The sequence below is a fragment of the Parambassis ranga genome, chromosome 12 (assembly GCF_900634625.1).
Source record: "Parambassis ranga chromosome 12, fParRan2.1, whole genome shotgun sequence".
NCBI lineage: Eukaryota > Metazoa > Chordata > Actinopteri > Ambassidae > Parambassis > Parambassis ranga.
The window spans coordinates 7,882,399-7,908,628 of record NC_041032.1 but is presented as its reverse complement, the minus strand read 5'-3'; the positions used below and the strand labels follow the sequence as shown (position 1 = coordinate 7,908,628).

At 40.3% G+C, this 26,230-nt stretch overlaps 2 protein-coding genes across 3 annotated transcripts; both read left to right on the top strand.

The window, feature by feature from the left end:
- Positions 1–659: 659 nt before the first annotated feature.
- LOC114443355 (protein FAM163B-like) lies at positions 660–15,385 on the top strand. The gene is made up of 3 exons (XM_028417298.1): positions 660–954; positions 13,624–13,739; positions 14,948–15,385. Exons 2-3 carry the CDS (start codon positions 13,647–13,649, stop codon positions 15,383–15,385), a joined length of 531 nt encoding a protein of 176 aa, XP_028273099.1. The 5' UTR covers positions 660–954; positions 13,624–13,646.
- A 6,316-nt stretch (positions 15,386–21,701) lies between these two features.
- swi5 (SWI5 homologous recombination repair protein) lies at positions 21,702–25,121 on the top strand. Of its 2 annotated transcripts, none has more exons than XM_028417306.1 (5): positions 21,702–21,874; positions 22,350–22,398; positions 22,486–22,589; positions 22,843–22,937; positions 24,792–25,121. In XM_028417306.1, exons 1-5 carry the CDS (start codon positions 21,816–21,818, stop codon positions 24,854–24,856), a joined length of 372 nt encoding a protein of 123 aa, XP_028273107.1. In that variant the 5' UTR covers positions 21,702–21,815; the 3' UTR covers positions 24,857–25,121. The 2 variants fall into 2 exon arrangements, with proteins under 2 accessions (XP_028273107.1, XP_028273106.1); XM_028417305.1 differs by having other exon boundaries at positions 21,702–21,885.
- Positions 25,122–26,230: the final 1,109 nt, after the last annotated feature.

Genomic DNA, 26,230 nt, shown 5'->3' with positions numbered 1-26,230 from the left:
TCTGCAGGCGTTCAGAAGCCACCACTGGATTTAAAGCACATTTCACTCGTCTCCGCTTATAGCTCCGGCTCTGCAAGAATCAGCAATTACACGGAAATTTCAACAAATTAAAGAGTCACCTATATTCTGATGGACTGAATAGCTGCCTGCACTTTGTAGCCCTCCGCGTCTGACTGCAGTTCGCTTATCGACAACCAGCGAAACGCAGGGAATAAAAGGGCGACAGAGGAAGGAGAGGAAAACAAACTGCTCCAGGACCTGGAGCTGCCGTACAGCAAGCATCTGACCTCGACCTTTTCTGGACGGTGGGAAGCTGGTTGTTGAAATGGAGATAGCGAGATTTTTTATCATCCCGTCTCCTCCTCCGACACACATGCTGCCGAGGCTGCAGCTGATGATGATGTTTGCGTAGGAGTATTTTTTTTCGCGGAGAGCGTCGGGTCTGTATACTGTTCAAACAACTCCAGAGAAGCAGTGGATGGAACTGTGTGCTGCTGCTGCCCGCCTGCTTTAAGACTGACATATTTCCATCATTATTGTAACTATATTGGAGACATTCTTTTGATTTTTGTCTTTTCGAAATGGAACTGGACTGAAATGTTTTGAGTAGTGTGTGTGGAAAAGTAGTCTTTAGACAAAGAATATTTGTGCGAACATTTTTGCAAAGTGTGCAACTGATTTTTGTGTGTGTGTGTGTGTTTTTTTTTTTAAATTAACAACAAGCGAGGATCAGGCACTGTGGGGTTTATTTTGTTATAACCCATCTCCACTTTGATAGCAGGCGCTTCTACTTATAATTTGCCAGCACTGAAGGCGTTTCTTTTTTGGTTTTTGGTGTCATTCTTTAGTGACTGAAGTCGACATAAACCAACAATCAGCTGAGGTCGAGACCTGAGCTCCAAGGAGCCATCACTGCCCTAAATGTGACCCGGCGGATTCCTCTTATCTCTGAAGGTAAAACCTGACCCTCATTGTATTATTCAATTAAATAGATAGATAGATAGATAGATAGATAGATAGACGCATCTCTAATTTCAGCACCATGGACAGAGCCACACAATCTGCTTCCTAAAACTACCCACACCATGAAAAGATGATGACACCCAGCATTCAGTACTACACACATGCATAGATGTGTGTGTGTGTGTGCATAAGCTTTCATAAAAACCCCAACCATGTGCAGTAGGTGACTTAAAATATACAGAACAGAAAGAGAGATTCAGTGCTTTACATGCAACACTTGCTGGCTGGCCCGGCTTGCCACATGCTGACAAAACAGCATGGCTTGTGAGCCACAGCTACTGTCACCAACTGTTAGCTATGGTCACATCCAAACTGTTTGCTGCAGATATTTTTAGGCAGGGTGGAAATGCATCTCAAGCAGCATTAAAGCCATGCAAAGCAAAAGAGAAAAAAAATAAAAACATGACTCTGAACGCCCTTAAAATGACAACATATTTTAGGGAACTGAGCACAGGATGAATGCAACCCACTGCCTGCTGGGTGGAAACAGTGTGGTGGATGAAGTGCTGAAATATGAAGCCAGGAGTGAATCTCAGAGGTGCTGCTTGCAGTGTTTAGATCTGATAAAGGACATGTTTGCTGTTATGGTGACTGGGCTTGTTTTTAAAGGAATGTTTCAAGTGTGTAGCTGTTTAGTTAAATTTAGAGCGGTATCTTGGTGTATATAGAGGATAGATATATCTTGCTGCATACCTACCTGTTTGAGTAAAAACCCTCATTGTGCTGTTTGACCATCCAGATTTGATTATTGCATCAGGCTATATTGTATCCGTAAACAGCCCTAAGAGGAATATATTATCCATTCAGCAGAGATAATTTGATGTTATTGATTATTATATCATATCATGTGTCTCTTTACTTGTGGTGATTCGTGTCAATTTTCCACCACTTCCTTATGCATTTAAGTGTGCAATGAGGACTGAAGGCTGCACATATTGGTATCATTTTAGTGATCTGCTCTTTGTGTTAGACAATGATTCTTACAGTGAGTAGAGAACAGGAGGAAAATAAACATACATAGTGTGGATTTAGTGGGCCTACAACAATGAAAGACAAGGCGGGGCTTGAGTTCCCATGGCGACTTTCTCAATGACCCTCAGACCAACCTTGGCCCCCTGGGAGATCGGTCATACTACTGCACACACTCATACACACACAGACACACATATACACACACAAGGCCCCCTCAGAGCATGACTAGAGAGACTGTGTGTTTCTTGTCTGCCTGCTGCTGCTCTGCAAGCCTCTTAGTCTTTACAGCAGGAGGGAGAAGAAGAAGAGGAGGAGAGAGGAGGGAGCTGAAGGACAAGCAGATGAGTAGGATGGAAAAGCAAATTTCAAAGACAGATGGGTAATGAAAAAAGATGTAGAAAGGTGGAGAGGGAAGAATAAAACAAAAACGAAGAAGAGCAGGAGGAGGAGGAGGGACGAGTGAATGCAATTACCAAGGCAGCATATCCACTTCTTTTTTGTAGACATTTAAAGTGTACTCACATATCAGCTTAATTACCTTTAAAATGCACTACTGGGAGGACGAGTCATTATGGATCTGCATTGGTTGAGATAAAGAGGACGTGAGTGCAGTGGATGGATTGAAACTGGGGGAGGGGAATATGGCTGCTCACTGATCATGTTAAACAGTCACCACCCATTCCTCTCCTCCCTTCCTCCACCCGTCTCTTCTACCACCACCAGCCCCTCCTGGCTCGCCTCAGCTACACCATGACATGCTTACACATCATGCCTACGCACGTATGTGGTCCCATGCAAACCCCAGTGTGACCAGCGCAAGCATCCAGGCACGAACACACCATGGCTAGCCATTGGTCAGCTGGCCTCATCTCAGTGAGTGACTGTAAAAAGCTCATTCCAAAGAGTGGAGGAGAGGTGAGCGAGCAGAGCAGGAAGAGTGTGGAGAAACAGAAGCTGGCCTGTGTGTGTCATTAGCTTGTGGATGTTTATAGACATATGAAGTAAATTGCACCAATATTTGAATTAGGTAATTTAAAAAAGAGAAGGCCTGATTTGTGCAATCAAAGTAAAATCATTTTTCCTTAAGACAGGATTCATTATGAGAGTTAGATACAACATTTTTCTTAACAACTTAATTGCAGAGATCTGGAGACGAGATGGCATCACTTCATGATTAGGGAATTGATGTGAGTGCTGGAATGGTAAAACAACAACAACAACATATCAGTGTCAGAGAGGCATGCTACACACAGCAGCACATGGAGCTAGTTTCAACAGTTAAAAAAAAGAGGCTGTGAAATCATAAAACTGGATGATTGGTATACTGTGTCTGCAATATTTTAATCTGAACTTAGATGAGAAAAAGTAACATAAAAGAATACTCATGTACAAAACTAAATGGTCACAGCTGGAGTGTACAAACACATTCACATCCTTTATGCTTGCACCACCCGAGTCCCATGTCTATGTCAATCAATAGATGCAGTATTGGACAGGAAATAGACAGCATTGTTTTATATTTATTTTCTGTGTTAGTGAGGCACCTTGTTCTGCAGTGAAATCAATAATATACCAAACTGTATGGTAGGCATAAGAGCGTCTTTGTGGTGTACTGGTGTCTCTTGAGAGTTGACTTCGTGCTGGGTTGTTACCCAGTTGCTGTAGAACAAATGACATCTTGTTTACTTGCTACTGTATGCAGTTACCTTGTTTGCTTAGAAAAAGTTGGCCCAGTTTGGGCCAAATGCCTCCATCATCCATTATATCTTCATCAATATTTATTTTTGGTCTGTTATAGGAAATTATTTTAGATATTGGCCAATATATGTCTGTGCCTGATTTTTTACTGTTATCTGTCTCAAAAATCCTTCATCAGTTATACTCCAGTTTTAACCTCTGACAAAGTTAATGTGGCTATTTCCGTGTTTTTATTACAACATTGAATTTTTCCTTAAGCGTTTGTACAACCCCATGTATGACCTACAGCATGCTGTGAAGATTGACACATAAAGACAGATGACATATTGCTCAGACTAAGTATGTAATTTGCATTACATCTATAATCTACTGTATTCATTTCCAGGAAGCCTAAAGGCATTCTCATTACAAACTTCATGGTCCAAAGCCTTCATGCTCATCACTGGAGCATGTAAGCTTTAGCCATATAATGTTAAATCTAAGCCTAAAACATTGCCAATGTCAGCATGATCTTTTTGGAAAGTGATGAAGTAAAAAGAACTGAAGAACAAGCTAGCTCAGCAAGGTCATGACTTACTCCGCAAGAGTCAAGTGCCACAGAAGTACATGTTAGAAGTTTCTCATTCAGATTTTCTGCTGTGTTATATCTGATTACTCATGTGATTGTGCACTGTGCTTCATTTTTACAGATTAGTAAATGGAAAGTTAAATTGGCGAAGTTGGTTTAAGCACAATCGGGACATTTAGGCATGAACCCCCCACTCAAAAAAGCAGAAAAGCAGTGGTAAAAATGTCAGTCTCTAATAGCCTTGTCGCTATAGTAACTGAAGACCTGATTGTACTCTTACACACATTGCCTATTGAGCGCTGACCATTAGCACTAACAACCAAGCAATCAACCAGCCTTGATCTTTTAACACATTTCCCTTACCAGCTATGCATTTACATCCATCATGTCATCCACTCAAAGGTGTCCTTGGCTGCCTTTTCTCCTACTGTTCTGTTCTCCACTCAGGACCCTCCACTCTTCTGTCCTTCTCTGTCTTCTTATGTCACCCCCTCCCCCTTTAGCAGTCTTTTTACACTCACCCATACAAAAAAATATATTATGTTTTATAAAGATAGTATCATTGAATGGGGTTTTGAAATGCAAGAGACCCCTCACTGAGCCAGTGAAGTGGCATTTTCCTGAAGCTGTTTCTTTTTTTGCACCTTGCCTGATCCGGTTTAGTATTTTTATTTGAGTCACAGTGTAGCACAGGTACGAATAAGGTGTGTCACTGCCATTCCGGTGACAATGAATATGCCATCTACCATACAAAAACCTGCAGGGACCCAGTCAACAAAACTCTGTACATTAACTGGTCCTACATCTGGCTTCACTCAAAATAAGGGTAAAGACAGTGGAGAAAAGAAGAGAGTTGTAAGAATGTCCCCTACAAATCTCTCACATCTGTTCTGTAGGTGTTCAGTAAGAGTGCCTAATGACTTTCTAAGAATATAAGTGAGTCACTTGAACATTATGTGTGTATCTGGTGTCATATCCTGCAGTGCATTATGCCATTTGCCACAGCTGTGTGATGATTGCTTCTGTGCTTCAGATACGTAGTAACTGCAGAGCCTCCTGAGACTATTTTGAGTTGTGTAACTTCTTGTAAATACCATGTTTGCTTGACAGACTCTGAATATGCAAAGTGTCACACAGCAGGATCCATCCATCTCCATGTCAGCGGCTTTGTATTTGCCTGTGAGTGGAACTGCTGTTCAAAGTGAGGTTTAAAATAGAGTCCTGCCCACACTCCTGAAGGCAGCGGCCATCAGCTGAGCAGACAGAGAGGAGAGGAGAAAAAAGTAAATGGAAGGAGAGGCTAAATGGATAGAAGAAGGGCACAGAGAATGAGAGAGAGCAAGTGGGAGAAAGATAAAAACAAATGAATGACATGACTGACAATGTGCCCAGAATATGGATGGGGATATGAAAAGGTGATGGAGAGCAGCACAGGTCTCTCCTCTCCTTCTCTGCTCTCCTCTCCTGTCGGTCAGAGCAGCAGCAGCAGCAGGGGTTATGTAGTGGTGAGTGCTGAGATAACCATGTTACAATGTAGTATAATATGACTTGACCTTCGCTTCACCATCTCTTGTTTCGGTACATTTACTGTGTCTTCTGTGGACATGTGTGTCCCACAGACAATTAATATAACAATGTAAGGAATACATTTAGATGAAATATCAGATGAAATATCCATTATCCCGTATGAGGTCATTATGATCAGGTTACTTGTCCTTGACTTAAAGCAAAATGCACAGTGCTCCACCTGCAAATACAACACACCTATTTACCTTTCCTCCTCTCACACACATTGTATTTTTTTTACTTTTTTAAAAATGTGTGTGAGAAAATATTGTGTGTTTTGACTTACAAGTGCATTAAAATGCCACAAAAACCATACTTGCGCCACCCAGACAGTCTTGGCTCTAGCAGAGGTGGGTGTATTTTTTTCTGTTCACCACAAACTTTTAAAAGTGTGAAACATTTTCCCATCCTGGGGGCGACCATGCATGAAAAACCACAGGGCCTCCGCACACAAGCTGATGTGAAGTCCTTAAGATATTTGCTTTTCTGACTGCTCAGTAGTGGCTGAGTTTGAAGGAGTCCACTGTTGTTTGTTTAGCTCTACACTCCTGTGGTTGTGTGTGTGGCTTGTGTCTATGAAGCCTAGAAAATGGTGGAAAAAAAATAGTTATATTGTTGTGTACATTTTTAAAGACGGTGGTTACAGTTTTAAGAAGACTAAATAGTTATGCACCCTCCTGAAGTTGACATCCAGTCAGCTGTGTGAAAATCTGACACTATCCACCATCCAGCCAACTTTGTTTGGGGGATTTGTTGGTCTCTATACTACCAGCCAAAACATTTCTATTAGTTATTTTTGTGAGGATCTGTTAAGTTGCCAGTTTCAGTCACAAAACTAACCAGCAGACAATCAGCAACTAAAATTCTGTAATGACCTGTGCATCATGCTGTTGCTTGGGAAAATAGGGCAAAGTAAGAGAAAAGTCTAAAATTAGAATCCTCAGTATCAAGTGTCAAGGAGCAAATGTAATTTACTGGTGTCTTATCTAATTAGGGAAGGAGGAAAAGAATTACATTTATTTCGGGGAAGTGTATTACTCCGAACAGACTGTGTAGCCAGAGGGAAGATGTATGTGTCTGTGTGCACAAGCAGTGTATGTCCTTATTTCTGATTAAACTTTTGAGTGTTTTCCACTAAAACCTATTTTAGGTGCTGTATCATTTGGTGTGTTTGTGTCGCTGTCGCCCTCAGTGTTACAGCAAACTGTCTCCTCTCTGTCAGTGACAGATTTGACTGACACTGAACTTATACGAACCAGAATTTAACCTGCGACAGACAGCAGCTGCTGTCATTGAATATCCTGAGTGCACACCTGTGTGCACAGACCAGTACAAACAGAAAGTATGTTCCCAAAAAAATGAATTTCTTTCTTGGTCTCATTACTGGTGTTATTCATCAGTATCTCTTTGCACAAACAAACAGCAGTTGTTGGTAAAGACCCCTGAGACTGAAGCACAAACAATACTAATGAGCCTTTATCCTTTTCAAGTAAACTCGTCATAAGTCAAAGTAAGCATGACTTGTATGTGCACATGCTTCAATTAAATCTGTTTGTAGTTGCAGCTTTGCCCAAACTTTGATCCCTTTTCGACATGTGTATCCAGAACAAACTTCCTGGCACATGATTAAAAAACTTGTCCTTTGTATTGCCATGATAAGAGTTAAAGTGACTCAGTTTTCTAACATCTGCTTTTCACTCCATCATCTATGAAGAGCTGTAATATCTCCGAGCCAACCTCAGCTCCTGCTGGTGCAAAGATTATAGCCTGTCATGCACAGACTAGTGGTATTATTTGCACAGCGGAGGGTACAGCATGGTATGGCAAATGGGAGGGGCAGGAAGCGGAGTGACTGACAAAATGTGATTACATGCCATTATTTTTGTGATGATTTGAAAGTTGAAAGCTTGATTTCTTTAACTTTTTCACAGGCATAGAACAATAAATGTCAGACTGACAGATGGAAAGATGTCACACTTATATGCTTAGATTTTATCTACTGTAGACAATGCGGACAAAAAGAGATTTTTGCCTTCTCTGACTGAATATGCTTGCTTCTTTAACACTGCCATGATGAGAGCTTTTACCTGAGAAGCTTATAAAGGTATAGCCACATTAAATGAGCTTCTTTAGGAGCTACACTGCAGCACATTTCTGCAGCATCTGTTAGTAATTCCTGGCTTTGGTGAATACAGGTGACAGTTAGAGTAGATCCTGTATTGATTGTGCATGCTCAAGTACATCAGTTGTAAATGAGATCTGCAGCTAAAACAAAAGGAATGGAAGGAGGAGCTAGGAGAGTATTTGTGCCTCTAAAAAAGAAAGCAGTAATAAAAATACGACTTGTGCAATGAGTTTGTGGAATTAAAACCATTTGTATATAGCAGTTTACAGAACCCAGAGAAATTTGTGTGGTTCATAAATGGAGGAATTTTACTGTAAGACTGTAGAAGGCAGGCGAAACCTTGAGCAGACCCTGAACACGGGTGATGCATGCGTACGTGTATGATTGACGAAAGATATGGAGAGAGCAGGCATTCAGAGTATTAATTATAGAACAGCTTAGAGTGTATACAGTGCACTGTTACTCCTTATGAAGACAAGCAAAGCACCGAACCATGTCAATAATAAAATCATTTTATATATCTATATATATATAAATACATATATATCAGGTGCTTGCTGGCACAACACATTAGATTTAGGAATGGGAAACTGTAAGCTATACACATAGGCAGGATTGGTGCAGGAATATTTTCATGTTTTTTTTATATGATAATAGTCCAGCATAGCATGTGAGGCAGGATGAGCCCAGTGTTGATGATATTGTGCTGGTAAAGAAGGCACTTCTTGTTTTCTGTGTGAATAGATATACATCCTGATTGAAAAATACTTTAAAGTAGTACCAAAGAAAATATGTCAATGTTATGACTGAGACTGAACGTGATACATCTGCCTGCAGTATGAACTGGATGAAGAACTAAGCAAGGTCACTGAGATGGATGAGAGACATTTAGCGGGCTGCATAATTAAATGAAGAGACCCCCAGGTCACCGTTAAGTTTTTTCAAATGTCCTCGTGGCCCTATATTCATACCAGCCGAAAGCCATTTTTATGATATATCACTCACAGAGGGGCACTAATTACAGAAGTGTTGCCCAGGCAATGCCAGGACATGGGGATGAAATGATGGATTAAAACCATTTCATTTATACCAGAGAGTTCCTCTTTTGTTCTTCATTCAAAACCCCAAATTCTCTCCTCCTCCTCGTCTTCCTCCTCCTCTTTCTTGCTGGTGGCTGTTGGGATTTCCCCAGTTCAAGGTCAGAGTAAGGAATGAGCTAAACTGGTCAGTGCCTTTCAGGGAGTGGATGAGTAGGAGAGCTTTACCTGAGGCTGGGTGGGTGTGTTGTCATTAGTCTTGGGGGTGTGCGCTGACACACAATGAAACAGTGGCATAATGAATAACAAAGTAGTGGCACAGTGTGGTTCAGTCTGTGTAATGTTCCTGAAATTTGTTTGGAAAAATACAGTATCAATGAGAAGTTATACATACTGTTAATGAAACCCCCCCCCAAAAAAAAAACAGTTTGAAGAGCTGGAAAAAAACATCAACATAAACGTGCAAATGAAATTGCAATACTTTCCTGTAGATGTTTATCCAAGATGAAAAATTTTGTGTCCAATGGCCAATTTCCTTATTTGTGAGAGAGCATGACTCTGCCCTTTGACCTGAGAGTGCCTTTCTTGTCATCTATATGTAAATGTTGAACTGCTCCTTTAATGCTTCTCTGCTGTGTGTGAAATAGCTACGGTACTCTCTTTAACCTTTTAGGGAAGGGAAAACATGGATCAGAGTGACTGATTGTTTTTATATAGAGCATCAGTTTGTGGCAATAACTGGTGATAACTGTTACATAATAATAAAATTAGTCATTAAGTTCTTCTGCTACGACCCTGTAGGTGGAAGTTATGTAATTGAAATCAGTGTTAATTATTTTGGCAGACTAGTTGAGCACTCACTGATTGCACAGTTTACACAAAGACTCCTTGAGGACCAACCGCTGCAATTAAGTACATTTTAATGAGCGCATCAGTTCCTTGCTGTAGCACTCCTTACATTCTCAAACTGAAGTTTTGTTAGCAGGTGAGATTGTCTGTGAGACTGAAAAAAAGGTTTTTGCAAGAAACTTTTATGTCATCACTAAAAAAAATACATATTTCTTGGAACCATGTGCCTGTGTGCACTGTGCCATTTGTGTGAAATCACTCTGTGACAAGCTACGATTGTAACAGAGCTCTTCCTATTGTTCCCAGGACATGTTATTGTCTCTTGTGTATGACTCGAATCCACCACCTACGGTGTACTTCTCCCCCATTGAACTGAAAGCCTGTCAACAGCCATTATTCCGAGCAAGACCTCTGCTGTGATCCCTGCCATGTTTCATCGAAGCGTGGCAATTTATTTCAAAGCCCACTGTCTGAGCATGTTAGCTACTACTAAAATTATTGCATGTGAGTGTTTGTGTGTGTTTGTGTGTGTGTGTGTGTGCGTCTGCTGCTATTCTTCATTTGCCGCTAACTCCTGTCATTCCTGGGGAGGAATACCAACGAAAGGAGCTGAGTCGACAAGTTTGCCTTTCACTGGTACTATTTCATAATGGAGTCTGTATTACGTGTTTGCATGTGTGTGTGTGTGTGTGTGTGTGTGTGTGTGTGTGTGTGTGTGTGTGTGTGTGCGTGTGTGTGGCTAAATAATTAACACTGTTTGTCGCCTTGCTGCAACACATCTCTCACACACTGATCTGATTAATGGAGCCCCAGGAGATACTCACTGCCTGCCTAGCCTGCACAATGACTAATGCTACATGTACTATGTGTGTGTGTGTACTGTAGGATTGTGTGGGTGTTTGTACACAATAGTAATCACTTTTCTATGGAAGTATGTCAACAAATAGGTTTTGAGAGCGCAAATCAGAAACTTTGAGCATTCATCAGTCTGCAAGTCAAGATTTGAGAGCAGATGGTGGGAGAGAGGGTGGATTTGTAAGAACAGAGTCAGATTTGTGTGCGTGATCATGCATATGTTTTTTTCTCTTAAAATCTGCTCTCTTCAGTGCCTTAAATCACATGAAGTGTTTTCAATTAAGCCTAGCAGCCTTTTGCAATATTTGATGGTTAGGTTAACATGTTATCTGCATATTTTATGTCCTTTTACAACATGGATTGTACTGTAGATTGTAATTCAGCCAAATTTTGTTGATCCAGCTAATCCTGCTCTTACTGGCCCCAGTTTATTCATGATGTGTGTCGGATTAGTACCATAACTGTTTTTGAAAAGACGTAACTAAATAATTTGTTTGATGTTTTCACCAGTGGCCTTTTGTGTTCACACTGGGCAGATTTGGTTCATCTTATCTCCTGTATCTTTTGGTTGAGTGAACTCTATATGCAAACCAGAATCAAAGTAATAACACCTTAACCTGCCTCAAATTTTGACTATATATCAGATGTAGAAAATAAATCTAGAAAAGAAATACATTCTGCTCTTTGCCTCCATCTGGTGGTAAAAATAAAACTTATTTTGAAAGTTGATTTTAGGGTCAAACCGAACAGTTGATGCGCTGCTCTCAGTTTAAATTTATGCTCTGGGAATTCTCAGTCAGCATAAGCAGCATGGATCATTACAAGCTGCAGAATCTGTGTTGCTTGCTCTGTATTTACATACACTTAGATCAGCTGTTACACCCAATTCTGTCCTCCTTCATTCTCAGTTCTCATTTAGTTTGGTTTAGGTTTGGTTTTCATGCAGATACATCCCTAATCAGAGCAGACAGAGTAAAGCACAAAAAGGATAACAACAAAAATTCTACTTGTCATTATCTTATTTGTTATTTTCCTGACACCCAAAATGTCCCCAAATCAGCACATTTCCCTCAGCTGGAAGCCTTTAAGACCAAAACGCTCAGTTCTTGTTGTTCCTTCATATTGATCTGCTTTGTGTGGCCTGCAGATTGGATTAGAGTCCAGCTGTACTGCAGCCTGAGTGAAGAGCAGCTGTGCTGTCCATAGACAGGTCAAGATAGCTACTGTAGGATCTATTCTAACTCTATAGAAGTGTCTCTGGAGAGACATATCTAATGAAAGGTAATGTGGTTTAGACAAGTTAGCCACTAAAGAATTCAGCATGGATTAGAGTCATTTCAGGGTGAGAAGGTCACTGCTGTCACATGATGCTCTCATATTCACATATCTGTTTTTTAACTAAGTAGATGTGATTCACACTGAGCATTGTTTACATCAGGTCATATAGGCTACATAGTGGAGAAAAACTGAAATAATTATAACCATTTTTAGCATTTTTCTTTCAGGGCACATCCATGTCACAGACTTAGATCTTAACAACACAGGCCTATACTGCAGAGAGCTTGCTGCTGATAATGGCTTGCACTATTGAGTCATAGCTTAGCAACAAGCCTGCTGGCCTATTTTTGGTTTCAGGCAATTATACACAATGCTGTGTGTTGGTGTGGTCCATGACACTTCCAGATTGTGGATGCAATGAAGGGAAAAGGGTCTACCCACATATCTTTGGTGCCCGCAGAGTTTATTCCAAGAAGGTTACTTAACCTAAGAGACAAAATAATTGTGTCTATTTTCTTACCACTGTGTGGTGACAACTGTCCAAAGATATGAGATACCGTATATTTTCACAGTAATATGATGTGTCACGAAAGAGGGTAAAAGGGTACCACAAACGGAACTTTTTGCTTTACAACCAGACTGCTTGCATGCTGCCACATTCTTTATATTGTCATAATATTGGTACCTTTAATTAATAGACCAGTGGTGACAAGACTCAGCTGTTGTGTTGACAGTGAGATCAGCATGTTTTTTCTTAATAGTTTTTCACTCTAATTCTGGCTTAACAGTTTTTATGTAGGAGATCATGTGAGAATGAGTTTAGTTAACATAATGCTCTAAGCACCTAAAACACATCCGCCATGTGCACCACTGTGTACATGTAAGGCCTGGCAAGATGTTTATATTACTTTCTTATTCCCATGACAATCATGTTGAATTGTAGGGTGAATTGCTTGCTCTCTGTCTCTACATACATGTTTATTTAAATGGAGGCAAGGAGAAAAAAAAGCATTGAAACCCAGTTCTTTTGGGATGCAATGTATGGCTTAGCATTGCAGAACAGCACAAATGACAGGAAACAATCCCATGAAAACAACACTGTAATTTGGCACAGCTCGATTAATGCAATCTCAAAACACAGGGTCAGGTCAGCCTCTCCATTTGTCTTTGCTCTGACCTCTGATTTGAGGTCAGGTCTCACAGGTCACCTATGACTTTACACTCAAATGTTTCCTGCTGACTGAGGCAATAAAGGTTGCTTGTTTCCTCTGCCTTACAGTGCAATGAAAATGATCGTTTTCACTGAGTGTGGGATTTTTTAATTGTCTCATCATTCATCTAATGCATCTTCACATCTGTCCTAATTTTTCATGTATCGTCCTTCTTGCTGATTTCCCCTTGTCTCTCTCACATTTCTACTTTTATATATGTTCCAGCCTGAGATTCTGTCTTTATTATGAGCAGCACTTGTGGGTAGATTGTATTACATGTCTCCTAGCTGCTGGATAATTCAATAAGCAGCACTGAGATGACACACAGCTATAATCTACTTAATGAAGCCACAGTACTGATGAATTGTGTGCCCTTTTTCTCCCTCTATCTCTCACTCCCTACATTCTCCGCCTTTGCATCCCTCCTCTTGCTCTTTGCAGGGTGTTGATGGAGAGCCATTCGAATGACAGCCGGGACAGTGGTCATCACTGGTGGAATTCTAGCTACAGTGATATTACTCCTTATCATCGCAGTACTGTGTTACTGTAGGCTGCAGGTAAGGTCACAGCTGCGCTCAGGCTCTGCTTTATTCATTGTTCTTCTTTTGTCGTGGGTGAGGGGAGCCCTTGAATATTGCACTTTGTTGATAGCAGCATTTTGTTGATCCATAAACCTGCGCTCATGCCTCTCAATTATAAACGATGAAAAGGCTATTCAAAGAGGAGAGCTGCATCTGCCAAGGCTGCACATTATGTTTTGTGTTTTTTATTCTGCTTCAAAGTAAAAGGATACAGTCATTCTATTTGGAAAATGGATGCCAGACAATGATAGAGGATTTTGTATGATGAAAACTGAATGATCAAATTCTGCAGGATTGATCAGCTCCTACAACACATTTCTTTAATCTTTAACATGCTCACCAGCTTGATAATTAGCACTAAACAAAAAGCACGACTGAGGCAGATGGTATTTTAAGTTATTAGCTTTGCAGGCATTTGGCTAGAAATCAAACTACTGCATCAAACTGGACTCCAGGATGGAGACAAATTGCACATCCAGTGAACCTGCTTGCATCATGGAGTGACCAGTCATTTTGGTGTCAATAGTGAATAAATGTCTGGCTGTCAGACTATTGCAAAAAACATTTGACATAAGAGTGAAAAGTTTCTGAACAATGCCTGTCAGATTTATTGCCCTATATAGAACCTATTGAGCAAAATTGATGTTTACTGTATCATTAGGCTGAATACATTGAAGGAACTATAGTGTGTGGATAACACTATAGTGGGTGAGGCAGATAAATTTAATCTATAAATGCAGTGCAGATCCAGGTACATCTCTAGATAAAAGCTCCATACAGTACACTGCACTATGTTTACCAAGCAAGCGTCTACAAACAAGGAAGGGCGAAATATATCCTATATATTTCCACTTAGAGCAGATGACAGGATCAAATGTAATCCCCAAATTATGTCTTATTATTAGCTGGCAGGAAGCCATGAATGAAGTTGAAAGCTCTATTTTCATGGCCATAAATAGCAGCCATCTATTCTCTGCTGAAAGGTGGAGTCTGTATACAAACTGCAAAGGTTTAGAAGCATACAAAATAAAGACACACTGCAGCTTCAGTAAGTAGACACATGAACATTTGGGTATGGTCATTTTGGGAAAAACTGAGAAACTGTGAACTGATATAATTTCTCCCTAACTCCTTCCTTTCCTCTTCTTCCATCTTTGCTCTCCATCGTTTTTCTTCCTCATCAGTACTATTGCTGTAAGAAAGAAGAGTCAGAGTCGGAGGAGGAGGAGCCAGACTTTGCCGTCACGTCCCGCCTCCCACCAGTTCACTCCAATCACAACATTGTGGCGGCAACGGCCGCCGCCTCCTCCATCCCAAATGGCCCTGCACTTTTCTCCACCCCTCCACTGGCCAGAAAACTGACACGGTCACAGACCTTCTGTCCGTCCTGCACTCACTCTGAGCTGCCTTTCTACCTCCAGCCCCCTCAGCCGCAGCTTCACCACCAACCAGATGGGTTGAGGAACGGAGGTGAGCGGATCAGCTATCGCAGCGTTCAGCAGCAGGATCTGGACCTGCCAGTGCCTGTAAACATTTCAAACTACCGTAAACCAAACCTTGCCCGGTCCGTCACCATGAGGGACATGTTCACACGCAGCTGTAGCATCAGCACTGATGTTTAGCTGGGTGAAGTGAACAGGGACAGTTCTGACTGGACTGCGTTTTTGTCGTCTTGACTAGTTTAGTCTAGTCTTATTCCCCAGTCACCCGTTGCCGAATGGGGACTCAGATGGCTCTCAGGACAGTTTTTTTCAAAGGAATACTATGCTCAGGTCCATGACCTTACATTTGGGCCAAAATAAAGTATTTAAAATGTTAAAAATGATCAACAACAGAAACCTGTTTTGATTTGAACAGTTCTTTTATAACAAAAACAATGGTAATGGTCAACTATTTCATAAAACCCAACATCCTCTGGTCTCCTTTACCCATGGCAAGAAAGATAGGCAGACTCCTGCATGTCAAAATAATATTACCAGGAGGGGCTTTCTCTCTTCCATAGCTGCTACAAACAAAATATGATTAGGAGAAGTCCAGCATTTCCCTCTCCTATGACGGGATGATCTGTCTGTTCCTCCATCCACAGATTATGGAGATTATGAAATATCGCTCGCAGCCAGTGGAGAGGAAGAGGAAGCAGGGGTGTGTCATGTTTTAGCTGCAACCCACAGTCATTTTAGTATATACTTAACTTTTGCCATAATATTTTACGACATTAAGGGCTCACAGAAGATGTAAAACCCCGCTTGTATTCCACATATTCCTATCACAGAGTTTGATGGGAGGCTGGATTCTCTGAGCATCTGCTGACAACACACAGTGTACATACAGTATACAGGCAGGTTGGACAAGGTGCCAAAGGGGGCTGGGTTCTCATGTTTGTGTGCATATACAGTATGTGAGTGTACTGGCATGCATGTGCGTGTGTGTGTGTGTGTGTGTCAATTGTTATACCAGAATTTTTATTCAATATGATAAAACAGTCTGTCATCCCTGTGTACAGTGAACCCAGGCGTGGGTTGCAATAACAATTAAAAGGGTGAAGGGATTGTATTATTTTCCATGTGCAACTTCACCCTGAAATTCATGTTAATGCAAAGAATGACCCAAATAGATTATATAACGAATATTAAATGTTTATTTTACTGGTAGCTAGGTGGCAGTCAGAGAAGTTTTTATTGTAATCTCCATCATAGCTTTTCACTGAAGTTTCAGTTTGTGGGCTCTTCACTGCTTTCCTTGTGTTGTCTCTGATTTGTTGATATATGGAATCTTGGGCTAAAGGCACATCTATAAATATTTAACAGGCCATAACGTACGTTGCAGTCTCTTTCCTTCTTTCGATTCGTTGGACTGAGGATTATGCGCTCTTGCTCTGAGGTACTCAGTGACTTCCTTCTTGGGATTGTTTTTATTTTCTGCGCTTGGCTGGCCTGCCGAGCCAGAGGGCAGATATTCTGACTGGTGGAGCAGCAGCTGAATTTTATGGACAGAGGACACACATTTAATGAGTAAAATTATTTACTGCTTGGTTTTCAGAAGAGGAAATGCTGATGGTTGTGTGACGCTGATTGGATTGCTCTTTGTTGGACCTCCCCCACACACCCCATCTCTCTCGCTCCCTGTTCCAAATGGATGGTAAATGTTGTTTTACCGTCCTCTCCTTTTCTTTGTGTCTTGTGTTGATTCAGTCAGCGATAATGCACAGGGTTTTTTTTTTTCGTTTTTACAGTTCTTCCTCCGGTGACATGTGCTTTTCTGCAAGTACACAAGGCCACAATACACACACACATCTGTAAATCTAACTGCAAGGGTACTCGTTGATATAATGCATTCCTTAAGCTCAACTATCACAACCGGATTTCTAACTAGCCCAAAATCAAGTCTTAATCATCAAAGAAAGAGGTAAATGTCCACACTCCTGGGGTCTAAAAGTCAAAGTGGTCCTCACTGAGATCGCCATATAAGCATACACGTAATGCACACACACACACACAGAAGTTCTCAATGTTCTTACTTTTGAAACTGAAACCATGTGACAGTTGCACAGGAAATTTAGTGCCATAAGAGTTATAATACATCAAGCATTATTATTACTATTATTTCAAGTGTATAAATGCAGTGTTGCTTTCAAGTATTTGAATTACTTGCTTTATTTTATGATCCAGCTGGTTTTTCAGACTCGGTCCAGTACAGCAGAAATGTTTCTGTCCTTGTTTATGATATATAACTTAACAGACACATTGTTGCTAATAAAATGGTGTGAAAATCCTTCTGATCTGTTTTGTTGTTGCTGCTGAACCTAATGTGGAGTAAAATTTTTTTCCCTTTTAGCTCAAATTCATAATAAAATGTTTTTTGAATGACAGGACTCAGGGTCATTTTGTTGAATTCAGACATCAGAGGGTGCTTGTGTAAAATGACGTAAGTGAAGGCTCATTGATGGACATAAATGTTGCCAGATGTAGATGCAAAGGATTCAACAGAAACCATGATACTTCATCCCAGGTTCATTATTTAGTCAACAGCTAAACACAGAGTTAATATCAGTTAGCAGAAAAGCTTTGTATGGAGTATCTTCTTGTTACAGCATGAAAAAGTGTGCTGCTGAAATTAAGTGTATCATAGAAAGACAGTGACCATATAGTATAGAGGAGATCCATGAACATATCCACATGACTAAGGTGTCGGCTCGCTGGGCCCTGATACTCCTTTGGTTTGATAAAAAGTGGCTTGGGCATATCACAGGACACTACCAATTTTTGAGATGGATCCAGAGAGAGTTCTTTATTGCTTTGTAGCAGTGGAAGGACTTTGGTGCCCCGTATCCAGCCAGAGGTGAAAGAACAAGTGAAACTGTAAAAAATATTTCAAGAAAGCAGAATCCACGAGGTGACAGCTTCTGTTTCTGTTTCCTTTTTCTACATGATTCAGCACCCTCAGCTACTCCCTTTTTTTTTGAGGGAGGTGATGGCGTCATCACCGCTTTGGACCCCTTTCTGGAGGGTCAAGATACTGACTTAATACATTCAGTATGAGTATAGGTTGAAAACTGCCATCTAATCCAATTTTGGAGTTTTTGTGTTGTGCATATGTTGGTTATTTGTTGCTAATGAAGTTAGCCAACATCTGTTCATCATGTAAAGTCACAAAGGGAAATTACAATATTACACAGACGCTACTGTAAGCTGTGGCCTTCTAAAGCCTGCAGGTGTACATATGATGAGGGAAAACCAGTGAATCTTTACAAAAAGGACCAGCATCAGGTGAAATGAATCAAATACAATATTATCTTGAGTAAACTGCCAAGAGTCTGCCAAGACCATAACAATAGCAATAATGTCTGCACGCAGATCCAGTCGGCCCTGAGGCGACGAGGTGGGACTAATCATGACAACAAATATGTTTGAATGGGAAGGCAAGCATACAAGAAGTGCTGTAAGTGTGACAATAAACCAAGCTGACAGTTAGAGGCGAGAAGATGATAGTTACAATGAAAAGCCATCCATACAAGAAGGCTAAGAGCTGAAAACGGGAAGCTTTACTCCAGCAATAAACCGAATGAGTCAGAGCAAGGAGAGTAATCATACTTTACAAAAACAACTGAAAACTATTTCAGAGGAGATAGAGGTAGTTATTAGGAGGATGAATCAGCTAATGAATGTGAAACAGCACATAGGACACGACACAGACAGATGGAGGCGTAGAAGAGCTGATACACGACCCGGGGCTCCCTGGATGAGACATGAATAGCCATTTCGTGATGGAATTAATAACAACAGCACTGCTTCAGACATGAGAACCTTTTCACACTGTGATGGATTCCTTTTGATGTGTATATATTCAAACTCCCTACTTATTCCAACATGGATTGCAAGTGCTGTAACAGGGAATTACTGTCACACCAGCATTCCACCCACAAGACAAACTGGCAGGAAAATGTATTTATTTATTCTCTTTACAGTCACCATAATTTACATGTAATGATACGAGCAACACTTGAGGCAAAAGTGGAACATAAATTGCAGGACAGCTGGATAATAAAGGGCTTCTTCTGCCGTGATGGTGGCTTTTAAACCCTGCCTGGCAGATTTGGTGCAGTCCAGTACCCAAGGAAAACCGCTACAAAAAAAAAATCAGCACAGATTAACGTCTCATTGCAGTTTCGGGTCAGCCAAGCTCTGTGAAATCAACAGTAGACACTGAAAAACACCTGTTGATGTGGGTATAATAGTATCTTTCCATCATGGCTGACATTTTCTGGCTCTGCAAGATTCTGCCTCTAAACTAAAGCAGCCTAATGATGCATCAGCTGCTTTCTATTAAAGCATAGGAGGCTAAATATAAACACAAATCTATCCAACATGACAGATGTCTCTAAGACTCTCAGCCAAATGCCCATAATGTGTGTATCTCTGATGTAAACTTATACATTCCCTGACTGTTTGCAGCATAAGTATTTGGTGCATTCCCACATTTATTAGCATACATGTCCACACTGTATTTGCGTGAATAACTGCTTGCACAAGCAATGTGAATTATTTAGAGGCATAATCGCCTCCAGTGTAAGCAGCCCTCGTAGCGTGGCCTTTAGAGGTGTATCGATGTTTTATGACATGCTTTGCATCATCCCCACTCGTATATGCCTCATCCCAGCACTGGGCTCCTTCACTCAGACCGTCCACTATATTATTTGTGCTCTCTCTCTTTCTCTCTCTCTCTCTTTCCTTTCTGTACCTATTTTATGGCCCCTGCCATAATTCCCCAGCAGTGGAATTTAGATGCAGCACAGAGGAGCAGCTGGTATTCTATGAATTTTGAACATGATAGATAGAAGGCTTTCCAACCAACATTACAAACCATGCTTCCTACTTCTCCTCTCCTTCTTTCGTCCCATTGCCTCCTCTCCCTGATCTGTTCCTTAATTGACTTATACTTTTCTCTTTCCGAGCTCTTTTTTTCTAAGATTTTGTCAATTTTACCAGTGTGGCTGGTGATAATTGCATCAATATCGAAAGACAGACAATAGCATTTCTCCCAAGAAGAAGTCATTTTGAAATGGTGGGGAAAATGCAGTTATTTACCTGTTTATTATCTGTCATTATTATTATTATTATTATTATTATTATTAGATGACAACTTCTCTTTCAGATGGTTTTCTCATAGTAAACATTACATGTGTACTGCATGTCACATGTGTACTGTTTGTAGCTACCAGCACCTTCATCCAAGTGTGGCACTGAGTGCTTTATTGTCCCAGTACCCTGTGATATTTTCTCACCATTTTCAAAAAGAAGCTCTTTCCTCAGACTATATATATATGTGTGTGTGTGCTTGTATTCTTAAAATACAAACACACACATATACACGCTCACTCTCACATACCTACTGCTGTGTCATAGATGCAGAAAGCCCCTATGGATCTTTATTCTCTCTCTCTCACACACACAACTGTGTTGAGGAGCCATTACCATCTAGTATGTGTAATATTGCAGTTTCTGAAAGGAGGTAAGGCCATGCATCCTGTCTGAATTTTTCATTCCCAACTCTCAGTTCTGTATAACAACTGATAAATAAACAATGAATCCTCAGGACGTAACTCAGAATGGACTCAGTTTTATGTCCTCCACACCCTAATGTCAGCCCTACTGGATACACATTTTGTCTGAGTTTCTCTGTCTGCCTCTGTGTTTCTCTCTGTGAGGCCTGTCTCATGTGTTTTACGAGCTAATTTTTTGTGTCCTTTTTTTCTTTTGTACTTACCCAGTGAACCATACTGTAAAGGCTCTGGGGAAAGGGGGGTTGTATTTGTGTGTGTGTTGTTTCTGTGGATTGAACGTGACCTTTTAGTGTGTTAATCCTCTGCTGGTTTAGATTTAGTGTGCTGGTGGCTCTGAATCAATCTGAGAGGCAGCTTGGCTGGTGAATCGTCCTGAGTACACTCAGTTTAGATTAGCTCATGAATATATGTCACAGGATTTCTCCTTGATTATGCAATATTCTTCTCAGTCAAAAGTGTGTGGGTTGTTTCAGACAGTGAGCGAGAGGCTGCAAGTACTGTGTGGGGGAATCAAATGAAAGAGGGCTGAGTGTAGTTAAGCAGCACTTTGTCGCCCTCTGGTGGAGAGTTTGTTTAACACGTTTTAGTTAAACATAAGGTGAAAAAACAGTAACTAAAAAATAATTAAGAATAAAATATTTAGCTTTTTGACATTTAAAAATAGTTTGGGTCATTTATATAAAAAAACAACAACAACATCTGGACCATCTGGACCCAGAAATGGACACACATGCTATTTAGGGTACGTAATAGAGTTTTCAAGTGGTTTCCCGTTACCCTGGTTACCAAACCTCGAGGATGTTGAAGACCCGCCTCCCGACTTCAACATCCAATCAGATTGTCCAATGGGTGTGTTTGCCATCAGCCGCGAACTGCAAACTTCCTATACTTCCTGTGCTTAGCTGCTGTCGTGTTTTTAGTATTAACTCAAAACAAAAAACGTTCCATTAACATTTAGGCCAATATGACCACCGAGCAGTCTGCTGAAGAGCATGATACTGCAGATAAGATTCCAGCGTCAACGCCGGAGGGAAACAAATCGAAGAGAGAAGTACTGAAACGGTAACTTTACCGTTAGCTTAGCAAGTTGTTAGCTAATTTATCCTGGCTGATGCTAACGAAGGATATCTGCTAATATAGAATAACATAAACGCCATTTTTAAAGAGCTACATTGACGATGCGTGCTGGGTCAGCGTTCATTTCGGTCGTTGGGTCCTTCCAGCTAAGGGAATAGTTAATGCTCGCGTATGTTGCTATATTTAGAGGAACATATTTGATCAATATGGAAATCTTAAGGATAACCCCAGGCATCATAGAATACTATATGGATGTGTGAAGTCGCATAAGTCAGTGTATTTTCTGAAACACATCTTACGTATTTTTTCTGAGAGAGGTATTTTAAAACAAATTCACTTATAAAACCTAATTGCCATGGTGTAGAAACATTACAACACTTGATTCTATTACTATTTTCTCATGTTTTGTGTCCAGAATTCACCGTAATTTTCCTCCATTCTTTCATCAGAACTCCATTCTCAAAGTTTAGGAAAGTACACTCCAACTTTAAGTCACCTGTAAGTTGTCTGTAACACATCCACAATCACATATGACTAGCCACACTTGTACTGCATTATCGTGGTCATTGTTTTTGCCCCTTACAGCTTCAAGGAACCGACAGGGCTAAAGTTAGCCCTGCAGAGGAGGTGGCAGAGCTGGAGAGACAGAGAGAGCGGCTGGATGCAGAGATAGCACAGCTGGAAGCTGAGTGAGTGCAGCTGTGTTAGTGTTGTAGTTCTGTCTTTGAGGTTGGGGTTACAGTTGGCATGTTTCAGAAAGGACAGGGGCGATGATTCCTACAAATGAATCCTGTAATATGCCCATTGATAGCTGCTTTTCTGCATGCACAACTGTTTTGTTAGAATTAAGATTTAGCTTTTTAAAAATCTTTCTGGATGAAAACGTGCACAGTTCTGCTTCTGTTTGAGAACAGCTCTCTGTGTGTGTGTCTGTTACTACAGAGGATACAGAGTGGATGAGCTGGAGCAACATATTGATATGTTGCATGAATACAATGACATCAAAGACATTGGGCAGCTCCTCCTAGGTCGCATTGGTAAGTAAAATACAGATATTACATTTCACCAGTTTTTATTAGTATTTAAAATTGCACAGTAGAAGCATAACCTGAATTAATAAGGCCAAAATAAAGTCTATTTTTGTGGCCAGATTGCTTTAATGCCTCCCCTCACTTTCACCTCACTTTTATAACATGTGAAATCCATTTGCTTGAAATGAATTTGAACAATTTCCTTTTTAAACTCTGCACGTTGAGCACAAATATAGCTAGACAATAGCTGATCAAAACTGTCATCATAAGATGTCTGCCTCTGTGACTCATCTCAACATCTCTTTGCTCATTCATCACACATTCATATCATATAATCCTTACCCAACAACGTTAGACATACAACGTTTCTTTTGTGAGAGGTTATTCTACAGTAGACCAATAGAGGGCAGATGTATCCCTGTTTTCCTTTGACTGCTGAATCATTAACCAAGTTCTTCATTTAACATAACACAAGTTTAGATCCCACAACGCAGAATATATTTGAATCTAGGTTGCATTTGGCTAGACTTACTGCTTAGACTTGTTTTTTTTTTTTTTGAATCAGCCACAGAAAGTAATGTTTTTTTGAATGGTCATGTGTTGGCTGATAGTGATCAACTTCATCTGGTGCTAGTTTGGCAACACGCATTATTGTCAGATTAGTGTGTTGTAGCTACACAGGCTTGAAGACACAGTGACCTTTCATGCTGTAAGTCACATTATGCATGACACATTACTTTTTACCTATATCCATGTGGTTTTTTTTATGTCCTATTGTGGTTTAATGGCAGAAAATTACACGTCTTCAACGCTCTAAAGTCTCTCAAGTTCCTACTATCACAGTAGTCTGTGTAAATGGCCAATCTCTTGTGTTAGATCTGTGCTGTGAGTTAAAAGCTTGCCATCTCTTTAAATCCCTCAGACTACAGTGGAGAGTCGCGATGATAATGACCTCTTAGTGAACGGAGGTGGCATTTCCCCTCTGACACAATGGCAGTCTTTCACATCACTTACACACTGACACACAATTACAATCTCTGTCTATGTTTATAGATATATGCACTGACATGTGCAGATACATTGAAACACAAACACATACTATACACTTTGCGCTAGCCCTCCTGCTTTCTCTCACACTCGCCAACACACAGACACTTTCACAAAGAGTCTACACTTAGACACTGAGCTGCTGTTGTGTACTGTATGCTTTTATTCTGAGAGGGAGGAGGTGGGTGGGTGGGCTGTAGAGAGAGGGAGAGGAGATGCCCTGTAGTACCCTCTAAGGACAGCTGTTCTTTGTGTTTTATCATGACTGTCTGTTGGGCAGAATTAAATCTCTATTATTATTTTCTCTATTTTATAGACAATTCTGTTTTTGATTCACATTTTCAGTCATTATGACACAAAATTGTCTACAATTACCATTGTTATCTGTGGCTTTTTAGAAAGTCTTAAATTCTTAAATTAAATATTGGTAACAGGCAATTGATAAGTGCATTTATGCACTGGTTATATGATGTACATTCATAGATTCCTGCTTATTAGTACTTTTTTGTCTGTTCAGTTATAGACTACAAATTATTTAGCTGGTCACAATAAAAAAAACACTTTCAAAAGAGGTCAAGGTTTGGCTAGTGGTAATTGAGGTGCAGCTAGAAGTGAAATTAAATATATATGTATAAACAGATTTTTTTTTATTTATTAGAATTAACGTCTGTGTAAATGGTCAGTGCTGTAAGCCTCATGTTCAAGGAGTGCAGGTTTTTTTGCTGCTGTCATCTTGGTCTGTTCAGTGTTCTGTGGATTGTTTGAAAAGAAGGCTAGAGGGAGTTGACCCTGTAATCTGTGTATGTCTTGCAGCTGCTCACAGGGGGACCACCACACGAGCTCTCTATCCACAGTTTGGTCTGGAACTGGATGACTGACAAAAAGAATAATAATAACGCAGTGGAGAGAACAGTCTCTCAGACAAAGGGGATGTAAATGGGAGTAAAATTAAAAGACCATAGGATTATTTTTTTGGCTGGGTGATCTATGTGTCTGCTTTTCTTGGTAATTGTGTTTTTTTACCTGTTTACAGAGATCAATTCGATTATTGGCATTAATGGAATGAAATGGGGTTCCAGCATTCAGGCATGATATTTACTTCTAAGCTTCTAAAAAGTTTGTAAAATGTTTTTTTTTTTTTTTTTTGCTGGCTACTGCTGTTGTGCAAGAATGTAAATACTGTTGAGCCATTGACTTGGATAAACTTTAATGTTTGAGTTGATTGCAGTAGAGCTTGTTTACATGCAGTTATTCCATTAATCTTAATAAAATATAACAGCTCCTAGTATAAAGTTTTGTATTTGTACTATACACTGATGGTAACATGTAATACATATGGCACTTTGAAGGTAACAGACAAATTAGTGTTGCTGTTTATTTTAACAGTCTCCACTTTTGACAACAGGCTTATCTTTTGAATTCAACCCAAAATATCCTGTCCTATCCTAGCTGGTACTGTCGTAACATCCCTATGTTAATCCAACCCACTTAAAAAAAAAAAAAAAAAAGATATTTGGCAAGTATCGCACTGACTCGCTGCTTCCCGTATGTCTCCACAGGGTCGTGTTAAAGTTAAAAGATGGGGTTGGGTACTTCCTTTATTTAAATAAAGCACACATTCTGTTTGCCAGAACACTGTATGTACTGAACAGAAACACAGACTTACTAACGGGCGTGCCCTACTCTGAGGACCACTGATAATGTGTCCTCTCTAACTGATACCGGAGTCTCTGTTCACTCGTGTGTGTGTGTGTAGATAGTCATCAATTCCTTGGCATAAAATGTGTATGAAGAAAATGTGTATGTGCAGTTTTATCTCCCATTTTCAGGTCAAAGTTTATTCTGTTCTCTTATCCTCATTATTGCACCATCTTACATTGTCATACTGTACCAGGTATCACTAAGTGGTGACCACAGTGTGTACAGGATCACAGTGTAATGACTGATAATGTCAACTTTGTCTCTTATTGTGTCTTTATTAATTAGGGCTCTCTAAGACCGCTGGGAAAAGTAACCTGACCTACAGCGGTTCCTTATAGTAGATCTTTTGTAATCTTCTGTGGTTATGCAATGTGTTTCATGTCACATTGCCGTGTGAAATGTCAGCCTCCTTCTGCTGTTCAGTTATTATCACAGGCTACAAGATATTTGAATATGTAATCAATATTTCAGGAAATTATCCTCTGTGTAGCATTGCCTTTGCAATGTTTGTTTTCACTCAGCCAGCCAGCAGGCTGCTAAATCATGTAGTC